This window comes from Budorcas taxicolor, chromosome 16 (assembly GCF_023091745.1).
Source record: "Budorcas taxicolor isolate Tak-1 chromosome 16, Takin1.1, whole genome shotgun sequence".
In the NCBI taxonomy this organism is placed as follows: domain Eukaryota; kingdom Metazoa; phylum Chordata; class Mammalia; order Artiodactyla; family Bovidae; genus Budorcas; species Budorcas taxicolor.
The window spans coordinates 62,384,543-62,404,385 of NC_068925.1; the positions used below are offsets into that span (position 1 = coordinate 62,384,543).

The following is a 19,843-nucleotide window of genomic DNA, read 5'->3' on the forward strand; positions in this document are numbered from 1 at the left end:
TAAAATACATACAAAAGAGTACCAAAATAAAAAACTTTCTTAAGATGAATTTATCCATGTAACTAACTGGCACACAGATCAAGAATCAGATCATTATTAGAATCTCAGAAGCACTCTCACCTTGTTCAACCCTTTCAAATGCTACCTACCCAGTTCCCCAAGGTGACCAATATCCTGTGTGCTAATGATGCAGATGAGTTCTTCCTGTTTTTGATCTTCATATAAATGGAAGCATACAGTACATACTTCTTTTGTGTCTGGCATCCTGCACTCAGTATTTTTATGAGGTTCAATATTTTACACTCAGTGTTTCTTTTGCAATTCCATTTCGTTATCTTTCTGCAGTGCCTTTTAGAACTACCTTTCAGTTCACCATAGTTTTTTTTTTTTTTTAATTTGTGCAAATTCTGCACTTTAACCTATTCATATCGTAAGATTTCTGTAACTTTTCATTTATTGAAATTCTACTTCATTCTCTTTGAAATTCCCTTGTTCTTTTTTGGAGTGTCTTGTTCTTGTGTTTGTGAATCCTTGATTTTACACAAATTTTTTTTTCTGATAATTTCTATCCAGTTTTACTTAAATTCCTTAAAGTCTAATCCTGTGGTTTACTGTGTCTGCTGACATTCACTCAAGTGTATTCTGTAAGTTTGAACTGTGAGCTCATTTTCAGCAGAACTTCTTTCTGTAGGAATTTTGTGCTGTATTAGTTAAGGGAGAGAAGTTTAGCATTTGCTTCTGCCAGGCCCTTTAGGGGTAACCAGCTGAGTGCACTTACTATGTTAATTTCTCAACATGAGAATTTCTGAGACAATATAAATTTAAACCCCAAACTTGCTTGAGATGGGGCTCTTTTTTTCACCCACATTCTGGTCTATGGCAGATAACCTTGTTGTCCTTCCTTACACTAGTAGGTCAATTTTTTCTAAGATAATTTTTTTTTTCCTACTGGGGATGCAGTCCTTAGAGGGTCTTGGTTTATATGTGCAGGGTCTCAGTTCCAACTTCCCATTCCTCATGAAGCATCATTTCCAGGGTTTGCTAGCACTGAAATCCAAGCCCCCAGATTAGATACAGTGCTGACTCACACACTAACACTATGGTTACCAGGTCCTTATTTATTTAGGGTGGGAGGTGAAGGACACCCAATGTCCGGCGACATCTGTTAGCTTAAAAAACATGTTTGGTATATTTATCCAGCAAAGAGTTGATGTTCATTAAATACCTGAATGCTGCTGCTGCTGCTAAGTCACTTCAGTCGTATCTGACTTTGTGCGACCCCATAGACGGCAGCCCACGAGGCTCCCCCGTCCCTGGGATTCTCCAGGCAAGAACACTGGAGTGGGTTGCCATTTCCTTCTCCAATGCATGAAAGTGAAAAATGAAAGTGAAGACGCTCAGTTGTGTCCAACTCTTAGCGACCCCACCCCAGCAGCCTACCAGGCTCCTCCGTCCATGGGATTTTCCAGGCAAGAGCACCGGAGTGCATTGCCATTGCCTTCTCCAATATCTGAACGAATCAATTACAATTAAGAAGTTAAGTGGTATTTACAATACTAATAGAGCCTATATAATATTTAGATTTTAAATCATTTAAATATAATTTTCAAATAGATAATATATGTACATGGTTCCAAATACAGAAGTCATTAAAGGGTTTATAGGAAAAAACTTTTATTCTGTGCTTGTATTCAAGCTCCACACTTCCTCCCTTAGGCAATCAACATTCACTTTTGTGTATCTTTCATTTACTAGCAAATATGTACAGATATATTCATGGCAGCAGAGTATATATACTGTTGTTCACTTTACTCCTTTCACTTAATAATGTATCTTAGAGAATTTTTTCGCATCAGAACAAAAGAAAATATAGCTTATTTTGAAGGCAGTCAGAAAGACCTTCGAATAATGTCTACCCTGTTACTATTCAGAAATGAAGTTTACACATATCAAATTAAATGGACACATTCCCACGTCGGTAAAGGCATTTACCCCTAATGGTTAACTATGGATGACAGAATGACTCATCTGCATTCTCAAGGGCATATTTAGTCTGGTGTAACTGTTTCTACAGTTTCTGGATGGAGAAATGAAAGGAAAACACAACACGTGCCACAGAGAAGGTACTAAAAAATGTCTACTGAATGAAAGAAGGATTGAAGGGATGGAAATAAGAACTAATAATTTGCTTTCTTTTTAGACATGCCACACATTTCCTAAACTTGTATATGTATTAAGGGTACTTCTTTTTTATAAGATTTTTGCTAATTATTTTAAATTAGACAACAACTGTTTTACAATATTGTGTTGGTTTCTGCCCTATTTCAACATGAATCAGCTTTTCAACATGAATCAGCTATACGTATATGTATGTCCCCTCCCTCCTGAGCCTCCCTCCTACCCCATCCCACCCCTCTAGGTAGTCACAGACCATCGGATTTGAGCTCCCTGCATCTGATTCAATCTCTCTTTAACTTTTTGATCCAATGAAACTTGTTTAAGAAGAGAGAAACTAAAACATATTTTCCACATATGAGGAGTTTAGAAGGACTAGGATATTGTTCCAAGGACAGTTTTGTTTCCAGCTGAGGATTAACAGAGCATTTAATGGGACTTCCCTGTAGCTCAGATGGTAAAGAATCTGCCTGCAATGCAGAAGAGCTGGGTTCAATCCCTGGGTCAGGAAGATCCTCTGGAGAAGGGAATGGCAATCCATTCCAGTATTCTTGCCTGGAGAATCCCATGGACAGAGGAGCCTGGCAGGGTACAGTCCATTGGGTTGCAAAGAGTCAGACACGATTGAGAGACTAACACTAACAACGTGAGCATTTAACAATACGATCAATCTCTGATAAAATTAACACAGTATCTTTTTCTTCTTAGATGAAGTGTTTCCTTCCTTCTGCTCCTAATAAGCAGATCTTGCTTTCTAAGCAGTTCTGTTTTGCTTCACTAGGAAGCTGAGTGGTCCTTTCACAGCTGCACTTTGAGTTGTCAGTCACCATGGTCCCCAGGCCCTAACACAGCCCTTGAATGACTCACTGAAAGCTGATGAGCCTCAAGCATGTTCATAACAGTTCCAATGAAGTCCCACGAATCCACTTACACTGCTTATGCAACACACTTTTTAAAGAACTTAATTTTAGTGTGTGGAACTTCCTCCTTTTCAAAGGAGGCTGCATTGGCAGAGTTGTCTTTTTAAGCAGAGCGGTACACTCTGGACCTCATGGCACATATTTTGAAACAAAAGTCAGTTTGCTTCTTGAAGTCAGACATCAGGAATAAGGCGCAGCCCCGAATTTTTTGGTGAAGACCTCACAATCACTGTTGGAGTGCTTGACTTAATGCCTGGTTCAAACAGGTAAGAAGGAAGCTGAGAAAAGTTTTTTCCGAGACTGAAAATCAGAGTTCAGAGTAGCCAGTGTTTGGTGATGTTAGAGGAGATATATGACAGACTTATATGAACATGTTTGCAGAGTGAGCGATGTGAGCACTGCAGAAAGTGGGAGGGGAAGGCATTTGTTTTTCTCTCCTTTCCTGGTAAATTTAGAGATAATGGGTTTGAATTTCTGGCTCTGTTAGGTAAGTTTACTAACTTCTTTGAGTTTTGATTTCCTCGTTTATAAATTGCAGAAAACAATAACTACTTCAGAGGGCTGTTTATAGAAAGGAGCCTTGAGATTTCTTATATACTGTGATGGGCACACCTTTCAAAGGTATTTGGTAACAAAATGTACATGTATGCATATATGTGTGTGTGTATATATATATGCAACTTAACTATTTTAAGTACAGAAACAGAAGAATATAAAGGCTAATAAAACAAGTTTTTGGCTATTACAAGTAATGCTGCAGTACATGTTCTTAATTATGTTTCATTATACACATGTTGGGGAGTATTTCCAGGGAATATACTAGAAGTGAAATTGCCAGGTTGTAGGGTATGTGTACCCATACCTTCAACTTCACTAGATTTTTGCTAAATTCACCTCCAAAGTGATGCAATGGTTGGACATTCCCAATAGCAGTATATGAGAGTTTTTGTTCCTCCACATCCCAGTTCTATTCTTTGCACATGTTGCATGCATGCTATGTGTATGCTAAGTCGCTTCAGTCGTGTCCAACTCTTTGCGACCCCTTGGACTGTAGCCCATCAGGCTCCTCTGTCCATGGGATTCTCCAGGCAAGAATACTGGAGTGGGTTGCCATGCCCTCCTCCAGGGATGTCCTTCCTGACCCAGGGATTGAACCTGCATCTCCTGTGGCTCCTGCATTGCAGGTGGGTTCTTTACTGCTGAGCCACCGGGGAAGCCCTGGTGCACATATTTACATGTTGCCAATCTGTGTGAAGTTATATCTGAATGTTTTAATCTGCATCCCCTAATTATTGTTGGGAGACATTTCTCCAAGGGATTCTCATGTTTCTGTACACTGTGTGACCAGAGGTAAAGATAGCTTTTGTGCTAGACTGTCTTTCAAAAGATGTTAATATTGTGGAATGACCTTTGTCAACGGAGGTACTGCTTCCTTCTAGAATAGAAGGCAGGTTTGTTTATTGTCCAGTATGATAAAGACATGTGTTCTCCAGGGCAAAGTTTGGGCAGGTCTGCTGGCAGCTTATTATAAAAGGCTGGAGTTCCCTAAGCTTAGGATTTCTAAGCCATGACACTGTGTCTAAGATCCGCTGGGGCTGCTCTTTGTAGCTCCCATGGGACTCAAGGGGAAATGACACAAACATGAAGCTCATGCTGCTTGCTGTGCTGTGAACAACGGTCTTTTGTCTCTGATCCATGAGTTCTGTGTCTTTTGCCAGCATCCATAAAACTGCATCCGGCTAAGTGGTAGGAGTTCAAGTAGTGCATGATCTCAGACTATTCATAGTTCTTGGAAGTTATTGGTGAGGGCGAGCATCTTGTTTATTGCTTATCTGGCTCTTTTTCATTTGTGAGCTATCTGTTTTGGGGGTCTATTTTTTCCATTTGATTGTTTCTTATTGATGTTCTTGATATATACTAGTTTAAATACTGATGGCTGTCTTTTATTCGACTGTGTGTGTGTATGCATGTGGACGCTCAGTCACTTCAGTCGCATCCAACTCTTTGCGACCCTGTGGACTGCAGCCCACCAGGCTTCTCTGTCCATAAGATTCTCCAGGCAAGAATACTGGAGTGGATTCCCATGCCCTCCTCTAGAGGATCTTCCTGACCCAGGGATCAAACCCACATTTCCTGCATTGCAGGAGGATTCTTTACCCACTGACCCACCTGGGAAGCCCTTATTCAACCATGTTCATATCCAAATACAATAAAAGTAGCAATACTTTTTCTAGTACTTCACAGTTTCCAAAGTACTTTATTATCTCTTACCTCTTACCAGGAGCTCCTCAAGAGCCATATTACTTCCATTTTACAGATTATCCTCTATTTTACAGATTAGCCTCGTTAAGTAATTTTCACTTAAATAATCAGTTAATAGAAGAAATAAATTAAAAAATCAAATCTATTTTTCTTCACATCAAGAAAGTATTTCTTACAGGAGAGATTCTAGCTCCTAAGTAAGAATGGTTAGAATCTTAGTTGTCATTGATAATAACAGGAATGAAATAATGAAGTTTCAAAAGGGGATTGGAGGAACCTTCATTTCTGTTGACTGTGTAGAAATGCTCAATTCATTATGAGTGTGTCCATAAGAATTTTAACATATGATCAACTTTAGAGGTTACTAATCTATTTTTTAAACATAAAGTTATTGTAGCTTTGCTGCTGCTAAGTCGCTTCAGTCGTGTCCGATTCTGTGCGAACCCATAGACGGCAGCCCACCAGGCTCTACCTAGTGGCTGGCATTTTTCCAAGCGCTATGTAGTGTTGGACAAAGCTGAGATAAGCAAATAAAGTCAAATATAATTAGTAATAATTTAAAAACATCTTACCATAATGTAGAGCTGTTTGACCTTCATTGTCCTATGAAAGAAACAAAGAATCTAAGTTATTGCAAAAGTATGAAAATAGATAAGCTATGGCAAATATCTGATATACCGAAGTCCCATAGGTTTATCAGCTACAGGAAAAGAAGCCAGTTCTTTGACCCTCATAGTAACCTCTGACCAAACTGTCCATCTTGGAGAAAAGGAGAAGGTTGAATGGTAACTTGTGCACTGCAGCAGCCACAGAGTGACAGGATGACTAGATCTGCAGATATTAAACCAAAGGGAATCCTTTAAAATGTGACAGTTTGATTACCCAATTAGTGGCAGAAAAATGGCCACTTATCATGGCCAGTATTATGTTTTTTTTAAGTACATTCCCAAAATCTATCTAAGAAGTCTATGATTTACAGTAAGAATTAGTAGCTTTGTAACCCATTTTCAAAGATGCAGATTCCAGGCTTATAACACAGTTTCCTGATCATAGCAAATATTATACAGAAACGTGATTTCAAGGCACACAAAGTCTCTACAAGTCGTTAAGTCAAAAATTCCTACATATACTCAGGAAAATCCAGCTGTTAAATTTTTTCTTTAAAATCAAAATATTTTAACTATATAAACTAATTATCGATGAGTACTTTTTCATGATGCTATTTTTTTTAATTCAATGTTTATTTTACATTGGAGTAGCGGATTTACAATGTTAGTTTCAGCTGTATAGCAAAGTGACTCAGTTATACATATATCTATTTTTCAGGTTCTTTTCCCATAGGTTATTATAGAACATTGAGCAGTTCTCTGTACATACAATAGGTCCTTGCTGGTTATCTGTTTTATATATAGTAGGATGTATATGTTAATCCCCAAACTCCTAATTGATCCCTCCTCCAATCTCTCCTCTTTGGTAACCATTAAGTTTGTTTTCAAAGTCTGAGTCTGTTCTGTTTTATAAATAAATTCATTTGTATAAGTTTTCTAGATTCTACATATAAGTGATATCATATGATTTTTGTCTCTGTGTGACTTCATTTAGTATGATAATGTCTAGGCCCATCCATGCTACTGCAAATGGCATTATTTCATTCTTTTTTATGTCTCAGCAATATTCCACTGTACATATATACCACATCTTCTTTATCCATTCCTCTGTCAATAGACATTTAATTTGCTTCCATGTCTTAGCTATTGTGAGTAGTGCTGCAATGAACATTGGGGTGCATGTATCTTTTTGAATTGTGGTTTTCTCTGGATATATAGTCAGGAGTGGAATTGCTAGATCATATGGTCGGTCCCTTTTTAGTACTGAAAGGAACCTCCATGCTTTTCTCTATATTGTGTGCTCAGTTGTGTCTGACTTAGGGGCACCATGGTTGTAGCCTGCCAGGCTCCTCTGTCCACCACTTCCTACTCCAAGGGATCTTCTTGACCCAGGGATTGAACCCATGTCTCTTGTGTTTCCTGCACTGGCAGGCAGACTCTTTCCCACCAGGACCACCTAGGAAGCTCCGTTCTCCAAATAGTTGTATCAACTTACATTCTCACCAACAGTGTAGGAATGTTCTCTTTTCCTCTGCATCCTCCCCAGGATTTATTATTTGTAGATTTTTTGATGATGGCCATTCTGACTGGTGGGCCTCCCAGGTGGCTCAGTGGTAAAGAATTAGCCTGCCAATTCAGGAGACGCAGGAGACACAGGTTCAATCCCTGGTCAGGAAGATCCCTTGGAGGAGGAAAAGGCAACTCGCTCCAGTATTCCTGCCTGGAGAATCCTATGAATAGACGAGCCTGGTGGGTTACAATCCATAGAGTCACAGAGTTGGACATAACTGAGCACACGCATATTCTGGCCTGTATGAGGTGATACCTCTTTAGTTTTGATTTTCTCTAATAATTAGCAACGTTCAGTATTTCTTCATGTGTTTTTGGCCATCCATATGTCTTTCTTAGAGAAATGTCTATTTAGATCATTTGCTCATTTTTTGATTGGTTGTTTTTGGTTTTGTTTTTGATACTGAGTTGCATGAACTGCTTGTATATTTTGGAGATTAATCGCTTGTAAGTTGCTTCGTTTGCAAATATTTTCTCCCATCCTATGGGTTGTCTTTTTGTTTTCTTTATGGTTTCCTTTGCTGTGCAGATGCTTTTGAGTTTAATTAGGTCCCATTTGTTTATTTTTGCTTTTTATTTTCATTACTCTGGGAGGTGGACCCATAAAGGTATTGCTGTGATTTATGTCAAACAGTGTTCTTCCTATGTTTTCTTCTAAGAGTTTTATAGCATCCAGTCTTATATTTAGGTCTTTAATCCATTTTGAGTGTATTTTTGTGTACGGTGTTAGCGAATATTCTCATTTAATTGTTTTACATGTAGCTTTCCAGTTTCCCCAGCATCATTTATTGAAGAGACTGTGTTTTTGCCATTGTACAGTCTTGCCTCCTTTGTCACAGACTGACCATAGGTGTGTGGGTTTACTTCTGAACTTTGTATCCTGTTCCATTGATCTACATTTCTGTTTTTGTGCCAATACTATACTGTTTTGATGACTGTAGCTTTGTAGTATAAAGTGAGGGATCCTTATTCCTCCAGTTCCATTTTCCTTTCTCAGAATTGCTTTGGCTATTTGGTGCCTTTTATGTTTCCATGCAAATTAAAAATTTCTTGTTCTAAAAATTTTGTGAAAAATGCCATTGATAATTTGCTACAGATTGTGTTGAATCTGTACATTGCCTTGAGTAGTATAATCATTTTTACTATATTGATTCTTCCAATCCAAGAACATGGTATATCTTTCCATCTGAGTAATGCTAGTTCTTAAGCTGAGGGCAGATGATCACGTTACATGAGCAACACATAATCAGGGTGATGGATAGGTGAAAAGTAGAATTTAGATTAATTTGATATGCATTTAGTATGTGCATGGCCATTCTTGAGCCCCTGGTATTTAAGAATAAATGATTAACCATTATTGTAAATGAGACAGAGTGGTATTATGATTTAAATCAAATACTCTTAGACAAACCATATCTACCTTTCCTATTTCCTAAAGACTGAATATGGGGGTTGGTTCCCAGAAGGTTTTGGGTGTGAATCTATTTAATCTAAGAAGAAAGGCAAAAAGTTGCCACAGAGAGCTTATTTTCTGGTTCAGATAGGTAGTTAGAAAAAAGTAATTCTTTAACACGTAGAGAAGTTCAGCAGGGATAACAGCTGATGGGTAGAAGACAACTTTGAAGCAGTCCAGTTTGATTAAACTGTTTTCTTACCAGGAATTGGAGTTCTCACTGGATTTGGTGGTAACATGTGGGTGGATAGGTTGGAGGAGATATGAAAGATGTAATTTTGAGGAACCTTGTGAGTAGGGTAGATTCAGCTGAGGTGCAGTGCTGCTTACGTTTGGGATGCTCATTATATATCATAAGGATAATACTAAACTCTAAGGGCTGTAAAAGATGGACAGCAGCACCAAGAAGTCAGAAAAAGAAGAGATTATTTTTGCCTACTTGTTTCTTGTATTTTTCAATTCAGTCCCTACTTTGCTCCTAGTTCCTCTTTGCCTTGCCCTGCCCTTGAGATTAATGACAAGTAGGGGAAGAGAACTGAGGCAGCCACAGTAAACAAGATCCAAGAGATGATAATGAGGGTTGGCAATGACACTGTGAAGTTGTGTTCCTGAGCATCTGGATTTACCTGGCTACAGTCAAGGGCAATTTTGAATGAACTGCATTGCCCACTATGGCTTTAAACTTGTATCCACTTTGCTAGTTTCCAAAGTTAACCAGTAAAAATGTATGTGTGTGTGTTTGTGTATGTGTACACACACCTGATAGGTTTATATATTCACATTTATGTGCACACACACCTGATGGGTTTATACATTCACATTTATAGTTTAAATGCTTGGCAACAGAAAACAATTTCAGAAAGGGTTTAATCTATTGCAACCTCAGGACTCTAACCTATGCATCCATCATGCAAGGTTATATTTTCTACAATTATCCGTTTTTAGAAAGTATAACTTTCTTGCTATTTGTGCATAAATTCCTTGTTTAATTACTATGTTCATATAAATATATATGCAGAGTTCAATTTCATTCAATTTGTAATTGCTTATCTTCACAAGAGGTAGAAGCATAATTAATTTCTTTTAATCACTTTTACCAATGAGTACTAAATCTATAACTCCACTTCAATCTCCAACTAATGAATTAATTTAAAATGTTTATTGAGCTCCTACTATGGTCCAGGCAGTGTCCCAGGTACTGGGAGCACAGAGGTGAGCAAGAGAGAAAAGGTCCCTCATGTTATAACTCTTACATTCTAGTGGTAGGGGAAGTAAAAAGCAAATAAATCTTTTCTGTAATAGACAGTTATAAGTGCTCCAAAAAGCATAATACAGTGTCTAGATGATGTGAGATGCTATTTTAGATCAAAAGAACAAGGAAAGGCTCTTTGAGAAGGTATGTGCACACAGAGAATTGGGGAAGATTCTAGGGTGGTCACGCAACCCCCTGAGCTGAGCACATCATAGCACCCATCAACCTCTTGGTCTAGAAGTAAGCATGTCACTCAAGCCAAACCAATTAGAGTCTTCTCTTAGGATTTTCAAAATAGGATTCATGTCAATGTATGGCAAAACCAATACAATATTGTAATTAGCCTCCAATTAAAATAAATAAAGTTATATTTAAAAAAAAAGGATTTTCAAAATAGAGCAAGGAGATAGAAGCATGTGTACAGAGAAAGCATTTTTCTTCCTGGTCAAAAGAAAGTGGTGTAGTGAATAAAGACAGATACAAAAAGATAAATATTGTATTATTCCAGTTGTATGAACTATTTGGGAGTAGTCAAATTCAGAGAGACAGAAATAGAACAGTGGTTACCAGGGGCTGCAGAGAGAGAGAGGAATGAGGAGTTATTGTCTCGGGGGTACAGTTCCAGTACGAGATGATGAAAACATTCTGCAGATGGATAGTAGTGACAGGTGCACAACAATGTGAATGTTCTTAATACTACTGCTGCTTTGCGTCAGTCATGTCCGACTCTGTGCGACCCCACAGACGGCAGCCCACCAGGCTCCCCTGTCCATGGGATTCTCCAGGCAAGAACACTGGAGTGGGTCACCAGTGCCTTCTCCGTCATACCACTGACTTCACACTTAAAAATGTTTAATTAATTGTGTCATGTATCAGTTCAATTCAGTCGTGTCTGACTCTTTGTGACCCCATGAACCACAGCACACCAGGCCTCCCTGTTCATCACCAACTCCCGGAGTTTACTCAAACTCATGTCCATCGCGTCAGTGATGCCATCCAAGCATCTCACCCTCTGTTGTCCCCTTCTCCTCCTGCCCTCAATCTTTCCTAGCATCAGGGTCTTTTCAAGTGAGTCAGCTCTTCGCATCAGGTGGCCAAAAGATTGGAGTTTCAGCTTCAACATTAGTTGTTTCAATGAACACCCAGGACTGATATCCTTTAGGATGGACTGGTTGGATCTCCTTGCAGTCCAAGGGACTCTCAAGAGTCTTCTCCAACACCACAGTTCAAAAGCATCAATTCTTTGGCGCTCAGCTTTCCTTATAGTCCAACTCTCACATCCATACATGACTACTGGAAAAACCATAGCCTTGACTAGACTGACCTTTGTTGACAAAGTAATGTCTCTGCTTTTTAATATGCTGTCTAGGTTGGTCATAATGTTCCTTCTAAGGAGCAGGCGTCTTTTAATTTCATGGCTGCAATCACCATCTACAGTGATTTTGAAGCCCCCCCAAAATAAAGTCTGTCACTGTTTCCATTGTTTCCCTATCTATTTCCCATGAAGTGATGGGACCAGATGCCATGATCTTAGTTTTCTGAATGTTGAGCTTTAAGCCAACTTTTTCACTCTCTCATGTTCATCAGGAGGCTCTTTAGTTCTTCTTCTCTTTCTGCCATGAGGGTGGTGTCATCTGCATATCTGAGGTTACTGATATTTCTCCCAGCAATCATGTCATGTATATCTTAGCACAACTTTTTAAAAAAGAAAGTAAAAAGTAAAAGATGTGGATCAAAAACTACAAGTGGCATTGTTTTCCACTTTTTGGAGAAAACTGGTGTGTGGCAGGTGAGAATGAAGTATTCACAAAGAAAAGAGTAGTAGTGAGAGATCCAGAAAGAATGGGAGTCTCTAATTCTTATTCCAACCCTGTCCTTGTCCTTCTTGGTTAGGTGAGCCAACAACAAAATACCCTCTAGGCAAAAGTGATCCTGTCGCTTGCAAACGGAGTCCTGAGTAATACAGAGCACAAGGTTATTTATGACCCAAGCCTTGGTCATCTTCCTTGCAACTTTGTGACCTCCGATTCCCAGTAAGAACACCTATCTGGACATTCACACCTGTAAATGCACTTCACTCTTCTTGAAATCTGTCCTCCAACCTTATAGCGTTCTGCTCTTTTCTCATGTTTTAATATATCTCATGTCTTTGATATATTTGAGCATTTTAAGCAGATGTATAGTCCCTGTGTTTCTTTTATTTGAGCTCAGGGAGAGGGGGCAGGTGGTGGTACATGTGATACTTGTGCTGCCTAAGATTCATGTACTGTTGATTACTACCTGTGTGCTTTATAATTTTGGACTGTGAATTCATTTTAAGTGGGGTTTTATCTGTGAAAAATTCTGTGCTTTGTTCCCTGAATTGAGATTCTGTCCCTCTAGAACGATTTTGCTTTTGTTTCTGACAGACACCATGGAAATATTATCAGTCTGAGATCCCTACGTTGAGTTCTTAGCTTGGAGATTTTTAAACAACTACTTAGTGTAAATTTAAAAAGGGCAAACCTATTTCTCATCCCACCTCCCCTCCTGGGCTTGCAGTGCAGGCTAAGAAAAATTCATGTCAGCTCTTTGTTGGAGGGTAGATTTTTAATGTCTACTTTTCCCTGATGGTGGCTGCCGTTTTTTGAGAGATTTCTACCTCATAGATACTGGGACTGTCTGATCCTTGCTTCCAGGACAGTCAGGTGTTGGTTTAAACTTACCACTTTCTTTTTAAAGCTTTGGGCTTATTAAAAACTTAAGGCTTACTACTTTTTTTCTTAGCTGTGTTTGTTTTGGCCTTTGGAGAACAACTTTACTTTTTGGTACACTCTACCATGTTTCCTACATTGTGGAGCATAAATGCCAGATGTAATTATTCTATAAGGGCCCAAACAATCATGAACTCAGTTCAGTTAACTCAGTGAAAAATTACTCTTTCAGTTTGACTTCCAGATGCTTTTTCCTCCTGTATGCAGAGGACGAGTTGGTCTCTCTTGAATTTACACAGATTTCTTTCTTTCCCCAAATGTATTCTACACTGATTCTTTCTTTATAATTTTTGATCATTATTTTCATTTTATTAATAGTTAATTCCTTTAAGGACTAGATTTTCTTCTCTCCCGAGATGGGGCACCCTGTCAAATGTAAGAAATATGTGTTTATTTAAAATTGTATTTATTTATTTATTGAAGTATAGCTGATTTACAATGTTAATTTCTGCTGCACACCAAAGTGATTCAGTTTTACATACATATGCATTCTTGTTTTATATTCTTTTCCATTATGGTTGATCCCAGGAGACTGGATAGAGTTCCCCGTGCAATACAGTAAGACCTGTTGTTTATCCATTCTAAATGTAATGGTGTGCACCTACTAACCTCAAAGTCTGAGTCTGTCCCTTTCCTTCCCCATCGGCAGCCACAGTCTTTTCTCTGAGTCTGTTTCTGCTTCACAGATAGGCTTGTCTGTGTCACATTTTAGGTTCCACATTTAAATGACGTCATACAGTGTTTGTCTTTCTCCTTCTGACTGATTTCACTTAGCATGACAATCTTTAGTCGCCTCCATGTTGCTGCAGATGGCACTGTTTTGCTTTTACGGCTGAGTAATATTCCAGTGTATGTATGTACCACATCTTCTTTGTCCATTCCTCTGTCGATGGACATTTAAGTTGTTCTACGTCTTGGCTATTGTGAATAGTTCTGCTATGAACATAGGGGTGCATGTATTGTCCTGAATTATAGTTTTGTCTAGATATATGCCCAGGAATAGGATTGCTGGATCATATGGTAATTCTGTTTTTAGTTTTCTGAGGAACTTCTATACTGTTTTCCACAGTGACCGCACCAACCTACATTCCCATCAATGGCAGGAGAGTTCCTTTTTCTTGACACCCTCTCCAGCATTTGTTATTTGTAGATTTCTTAATGATGGCCATTCTGAATGGTGTGAGGTGGTACTTCTTTGTAGTACTGATTTGCATTTCTCTAATAATGAGCAATCTTTTCATGTGCCTGTTGGCCATTTGTATTTATTCTTTGGAGAAATGTTTGTTAAGGTCTTCTGCCTATTTTTCAATTGGATTGTTTGCTTTTTGTTGTTGAGTTGTAGGAGCTGTTTCATTTTGGAAGTGAAACCCTTGTGGGTCACATCATTTGCAAGTATTTCCTTCCATTCTGTACGCTATCTTTTTGTTTATGACTTCCTTTTCTATGCTAAAGTTTGTAGGTTTGATTAGGTCCCATTTGTTTATTTTTATTTCTATTGCCTTGCTGCTGCTGCTACTAAGTCACTCAGTTGTGTCCGACTCTGTGCAACCCCATAGACGACAGCCCACCAGGCTCCTCTGTCCCTGGGATTTTCCAGGCAAGAATACTGGAGTGGGTTGCCATTTCCTTCTCCAATGCATGTATGCATGCTAAGTCACTTCAGTCATGTCCGACTCTGTGCGACCCTATGGACAGCAGTCCACCAGGCTCCTCTGTCCACAGGATTCTCCAAGCAAGAATACTGGAGTGGGTTGCCATTTCCTTCTCTACTATTGCCTTAGGGACTGACCTAAGAAAACATTAGTACAATTTATATCAAAATGTTTTGCCTATGATCTCTTAAAGGCATTTGATGGTGTCATGTCTTATGTTAAATCTTCAAGCCATTTTGAGTTTATTTTTGTGTATGGTGTGAGAGTATGTTCTAACCTCATTGATTTACATATGCTGTCCAGCTTTCCGAATACCATTTGCTGAAGAGACTTTGCCCCATTGTATACTCTCACCTCCTTTGTTGAAGATCAATTGACTGTAGGTGTGTGGGTTTAATTCTGGGTTCTCTTTTCTGTTCCACTGATCCATGGCTGTTTCTGTGTCAATAACCATGCTGCTTTGATTACTCTAGCTTTGTAGTGTTGTCTGAAGTTTGGGAGGGTTATGCCTCCTGCTTTGTTTTTTTTCTTCAGGATTGCTTTGGCAATGCTGGGTCTTTCATGGTTCCATATGAATTTTAGGATTATTTGTTTTAGTTCTGTGAAAAATGTCATGGGTACTTTGGTAGTGTTCTGTGTTCAGTCATGTCCAACTCTTTGAGACCCCATGGACTGTAGCCTGCCAGTATCCTCTGTCCCTAGAATTTTTCAGGCAAGAACACTGGTGTGGGCTGCCACTTCCTACTCAAGGGGCTCTTTCCAACCCAGGGGTCAAACCTGCATCTCTTGCATTTCCTGCATCAGCAGGCAGGTTCTTTACCACTGTGCCACCTGGGAGTTTCTCATGATGTACTCTACATATCAGTTAAATAAGCAGGGTGACAATATACAGCCTTGATGTACTCCTTTTCCTATTTGGAACCAGTCTGTTGTCCCATGTCCAGTTCTAACTGTTGCTTCCTGACCTGCATACAGGTTTCTCAAGAGGCAGGTCAGGTGGTCTGGTATTCCCATCTCTTGAAGAATTTTCCAGTTTGTTGTGATCCACACAGTCGAAGGTTTTGGCATAGTCAATAAAGCAGAAGTAGATGTTTTTCTGGAACTCTCTTGCTTTTTCAATGAGCCAGTGGATGTTGGCAATTTGATCTCTGGTTCCTCTGCCTTTTCTAATCCAGCTTGAGCATCTGGAAGTTGATGGTAAATGTACTGTTGAAGCCTGGCTTGGAGAATTTTGAGCATTACTTTAATAGCATGTGATGTTTAAGTCATGGAAATAACATGCTTCCAAGATGTTCTGTGTGAGCAGAAAATTCTCCTGAGTGTCATTGGATTTTTTTTGTGTGTGACCATAGTGATACTGATACTCTAATTCAGATTTTATCTACCATTTCTACCAATGTTAGTTCTAAAGATACTGTACACAGCATGAATCATTAAAAGAGTAATAAGAGAGCTGCATAGAGGGGATGCATTTTCCCATGTGGGTAATGCGAGATTTAGTTCTTATCCAGTAATTTGACATCTGAAATAAAAATTCTGTTTTAGTATTTCAAGTGAATAGATGATAAGGGAAGCACTCAAGAAAATTGGTTGTGAGGAATTAGAAGCAGTGATAAAAATTATGAGTTAGTAATATAATTTTGGGTAATTTTCAATATTATTTCTAAGCTTGGAATGTTTTGCCTCTCCTAACCTGTGAGATCTGTGACTCTATTATAGAATATGATTAAACTAATCTGACAATTTACCATATGTTAGGTGTTGGCAAACACATTTTGTAATTATTTTTCTAAGAATTTTTCTGATACATGAGTTAAGTCTTCAATTGGGTATAAGCACACTCCTTTCTTTCTTGGGGAAAAAAAGGCAGGTATAGTAAAGCTTCATTTAACTATTAATAGCACCTGTTAGGAAAATCCCATGGCTAGAGGAACCTGGTGGGCTACAGTCCATGGCGTTGCAAAGAGTGGGACACAACTGAGCAACTAAATAACAACAAAGCACCTTTTAGAGAGTGAAAAACCTGTCAGCACATTTTAAAAATAATTGGCACATTACTCTTTGAATATGCAAACACTGAAAACTGCCCTTATACACTTTTTAAGGTATCTTACTTCCCCTTATCACTCAAGATGGAGAACATGAGAGATTATTTAATCTTTTCCTGATGATTCAGTTATCATAAACTAATGATGTCCCTCAGTGTCTTGCATCAAGTAAATGTCTGGGCATATATGTGAACAAAAAATCATTTGTTTTACATCAGTGTTAGTCACTCAGTGATGTCTGACCCTGTGATCCCATGGACTATAGCCCACCAGGCTCCTCTGTCCATGGAATTCCCCAGGCAAGAATACTGGAGTGGGTTGCCATTTCCTTCTCCAAGGGATCTTCCAGACCCAGGGATTGAACCCGGGTCTCTTGCATTGCAGGCCTATTCTTTACCAGCTGAGCTATGAGTGCTGCCTTTGATTGTTTTCCTTTCAGTTATTTTCTTAATCATGTTTCCCTATTTTGTGTGGTGGGTTGCACAAGTTGGACACGACTTAGTGACTAAACCACCACTGATTATTCATCCCTTTTAAGGCAGCCAAGCAGATTCACAGATGTTCTCTATACAGATGTTCTCAAGAACAAGTTTGGGAACTGAAGATAAGATGACTGCATTGACATGTTAAGTAGGCCCAGAATAAGTGAGCAGCTGGAACTAAAGGATCAATAATGTATGTACTATGCCCACAAGGTGGTCTTCTTCGGCTCATCTAATCATTGAGACTCAAAAGACTATCATTGAATACACCTGGCATCTGTTTATTCAGGAGGATTTCAGACAGAAACCATTCAGAAGCTGCCATCAGGGCAGTGCCAGCCTAGAGTTCTGTAGTAATTCATGTGACAGCTTCTCCAGCTATCTCAGAATGAGCTTCAGCCTTAGTCCTTCCAATGAATATTCAGGACTGATTTCCTTTAGGATTGACTGGTTTGATCTCCTTGATGTCAAGGGCCTCTCAAGAGACTTCTCCAGCACCTCAGTTTGAAAGCATCAGTTCTTCGGCACTCAGCCTTCTTTATGGGCTACCTCTCACATCCATACATGAGCACGGGAAAAACCAAAGCTTTGACTAGATGGACCTTTGTCAGCAAAGTGATAGCTCTGCTTTTCAATATGCTGTTTAGATTTGTCATAGCTTTTCTTCCAAGGAGTAAGCTTCTTTTAATCTCATGGCTGCAGTCACCATCCTCAGTGATTTTGGAGCCCAAGAAAATAGTCTGTCACTGTTTCCATTTTTTCCCCATGTATTTGCTATGAAGAGACGGGACCAGATGCCATGATCTTAGTTTTTTGAACGTTGTTTTAAGCTAGCTTATTCACTCTCCTCTTTTACCCTCATCAAGAGGCTCTTTAGTTCCTCTTTGCTTTCTGCCATTAGGGTGGTACCATCTGCATATCTGAGGTTACTGATATTTCTCCTGGCAGTCTTGATTCCAGCTTGTGATTTATTCAGCCCAGCATTTTGCATGATGTACTCTGCATATAAATTAAATAAGCAGGGTGACAATATACAGCCTTGACATACTCCTTTTACAATTTTGAACCAGTCCGTTGTTCCAAGTCTGGTTCTGTTGTTTCTTGACCTGCATACTGATTTCTCAGGAGGCAGGTCAGGTAGCCTGGGATTCTCATCTCTCAAAGAATTTTCTACAGTTTTTTGTGATCCACACAGGCACAGACTATGCTTTAGCATAGTCAATGAAGCAGAAGTAGATTTTTTTTTTAATTCCCTTGTTTTTTTATGATCCAGGGGATGTTGGCAATTTGATGTCTGGTTCCTCTGCCTTTTCTAAATCCAGTTTGTACGTCTGGAAGTTCTCAGTTCACATACTGTTAAAGCCTAGCTTGAAGGATTTTGAGCATTGCTTTGCTAGCACGTAAAATTAGCACAATTGTACAGTAATTTGGACATTCTTTGGCATTGCCTTTCTTTGGGATTGGAATGAAAACTGACCTTTTCCAGTCCTGTGGCCACTGCTCAGTTTCCCAAATTTGCTGGCAAACTGAGTGCATTACTTTAACAGCATCATCTTTTAGGATTTGAAATAGCTCAGCTGGAATTCCATCACCTCCACTAGCTTTGTTTGTAGTAATGCTTCCTAAGGCTCACTTGATTTCACATTCCAGGATGTCTGGCTCTAGATGAGTGAACACATCACCATGATTATCCAGGTCATTAAGACCTTTTTTTTTATACAGTTCTGTGTATTCTTGCCACCTCTTCTTAGTATCTTCTGCTTCTGTTAGGTCCATACCGTTTTTGTCCTTTATTGAGCCTATCTTTGCGTGAAATGTTCCCTTGGTATCAAATTTTCTTGAAGAGATTTCTAGTTCTGCCCTTTATATTGTTTTCCTCTATTTCTTTGCATTGTTCACCTGAGAAGGCTTTTTTATCTCTCCTTGCTATTCTTTGGAACTCTGCATTTAGATGGGTATATCTTTTCTTTTCTCCTTTGCCTTTTACTTCTCTTCTTTTCTCAGCTATTTGTAAGGCCTCCTCAGACAGCCATTTTGCCTTGTATTTCTTTTTCTTGGGGATGGTTTTGGTCATTGCCTCATATACAGTGTTATGAACTTCCATCCCTAGTTCTTCGGGCACTCTGTCTATCAGATCCAATCCCTTGAAACTATTTGTCACTGGAGATATAAACTTGAGATCTGAAGGGCAGATATATAAAGCCCAGAGACTGGATGAGATCACCAAAGGAATGGGTATAGAGAAAAGAGATCAGACAATTGAGCTCTGGGGCATTTCAAGACAAAGACGGTAGGAAATCGTTTCATCACTAACTAGTGTCCGACTCTTGCAACTTCATGGGCTGTAGCCCACCAGGCTCCTCTGTCCCTGGGATTTTTCCTGGCAAGAATACTGGAGTTTGTTGCCATTTCCTTCTCCAGGGGATCTTCCTGACCCAGAGATCAAACCTGTGTCTCCTGCAGTGGCAGATGGGTTCTTTACTGCTGAGCCACCAGGGAAGCCTGAGGACAGGAAAAGGAGCAAGCAAGAGGGACAGAGAAAGAGCTACTGAAAAAAATTGAGCAAAAGGGACCTTACCAAGGTCAGTAAGGGAGTAACCAAAATCACTGTCCTGGAACACGAGAGAATAAAGCATTTAACGAAAAAGTCATTCAAATGCTGCTGATAG

The 19,843-nt window shown here is 39.2% G+C and overlaps 1 protein-coding gene across 2 annotated transcripts in view; it reads right to left on the reverse strand.

The window, feature by feature from the left end:
• ACBD6 (acyl-CoA binding domain containing 6) overlaps window positions 1-19,843 on the reverse strand; it is a 203,851-nt gene that overhangs the window by 26,064 nt on the left and 157,944 nt on the right. For both annotated transcript variants that reach the window (XR_008200739.1, XM_052653940.1), the window contains exon 7: window positions 5,930-5,960. Coding sequence is in view for 1 of the 2 variants with exons in the window: in XM_052653940.1 (XP_052509900.1) it covers window positions 5,930-5,960 (31 nt within the window). In the remaining variant the exon portion in view is untranslated. The remainder of the gene's footprint in view (window positions 1-5,929; window positions 5,961-19,843) is intronic.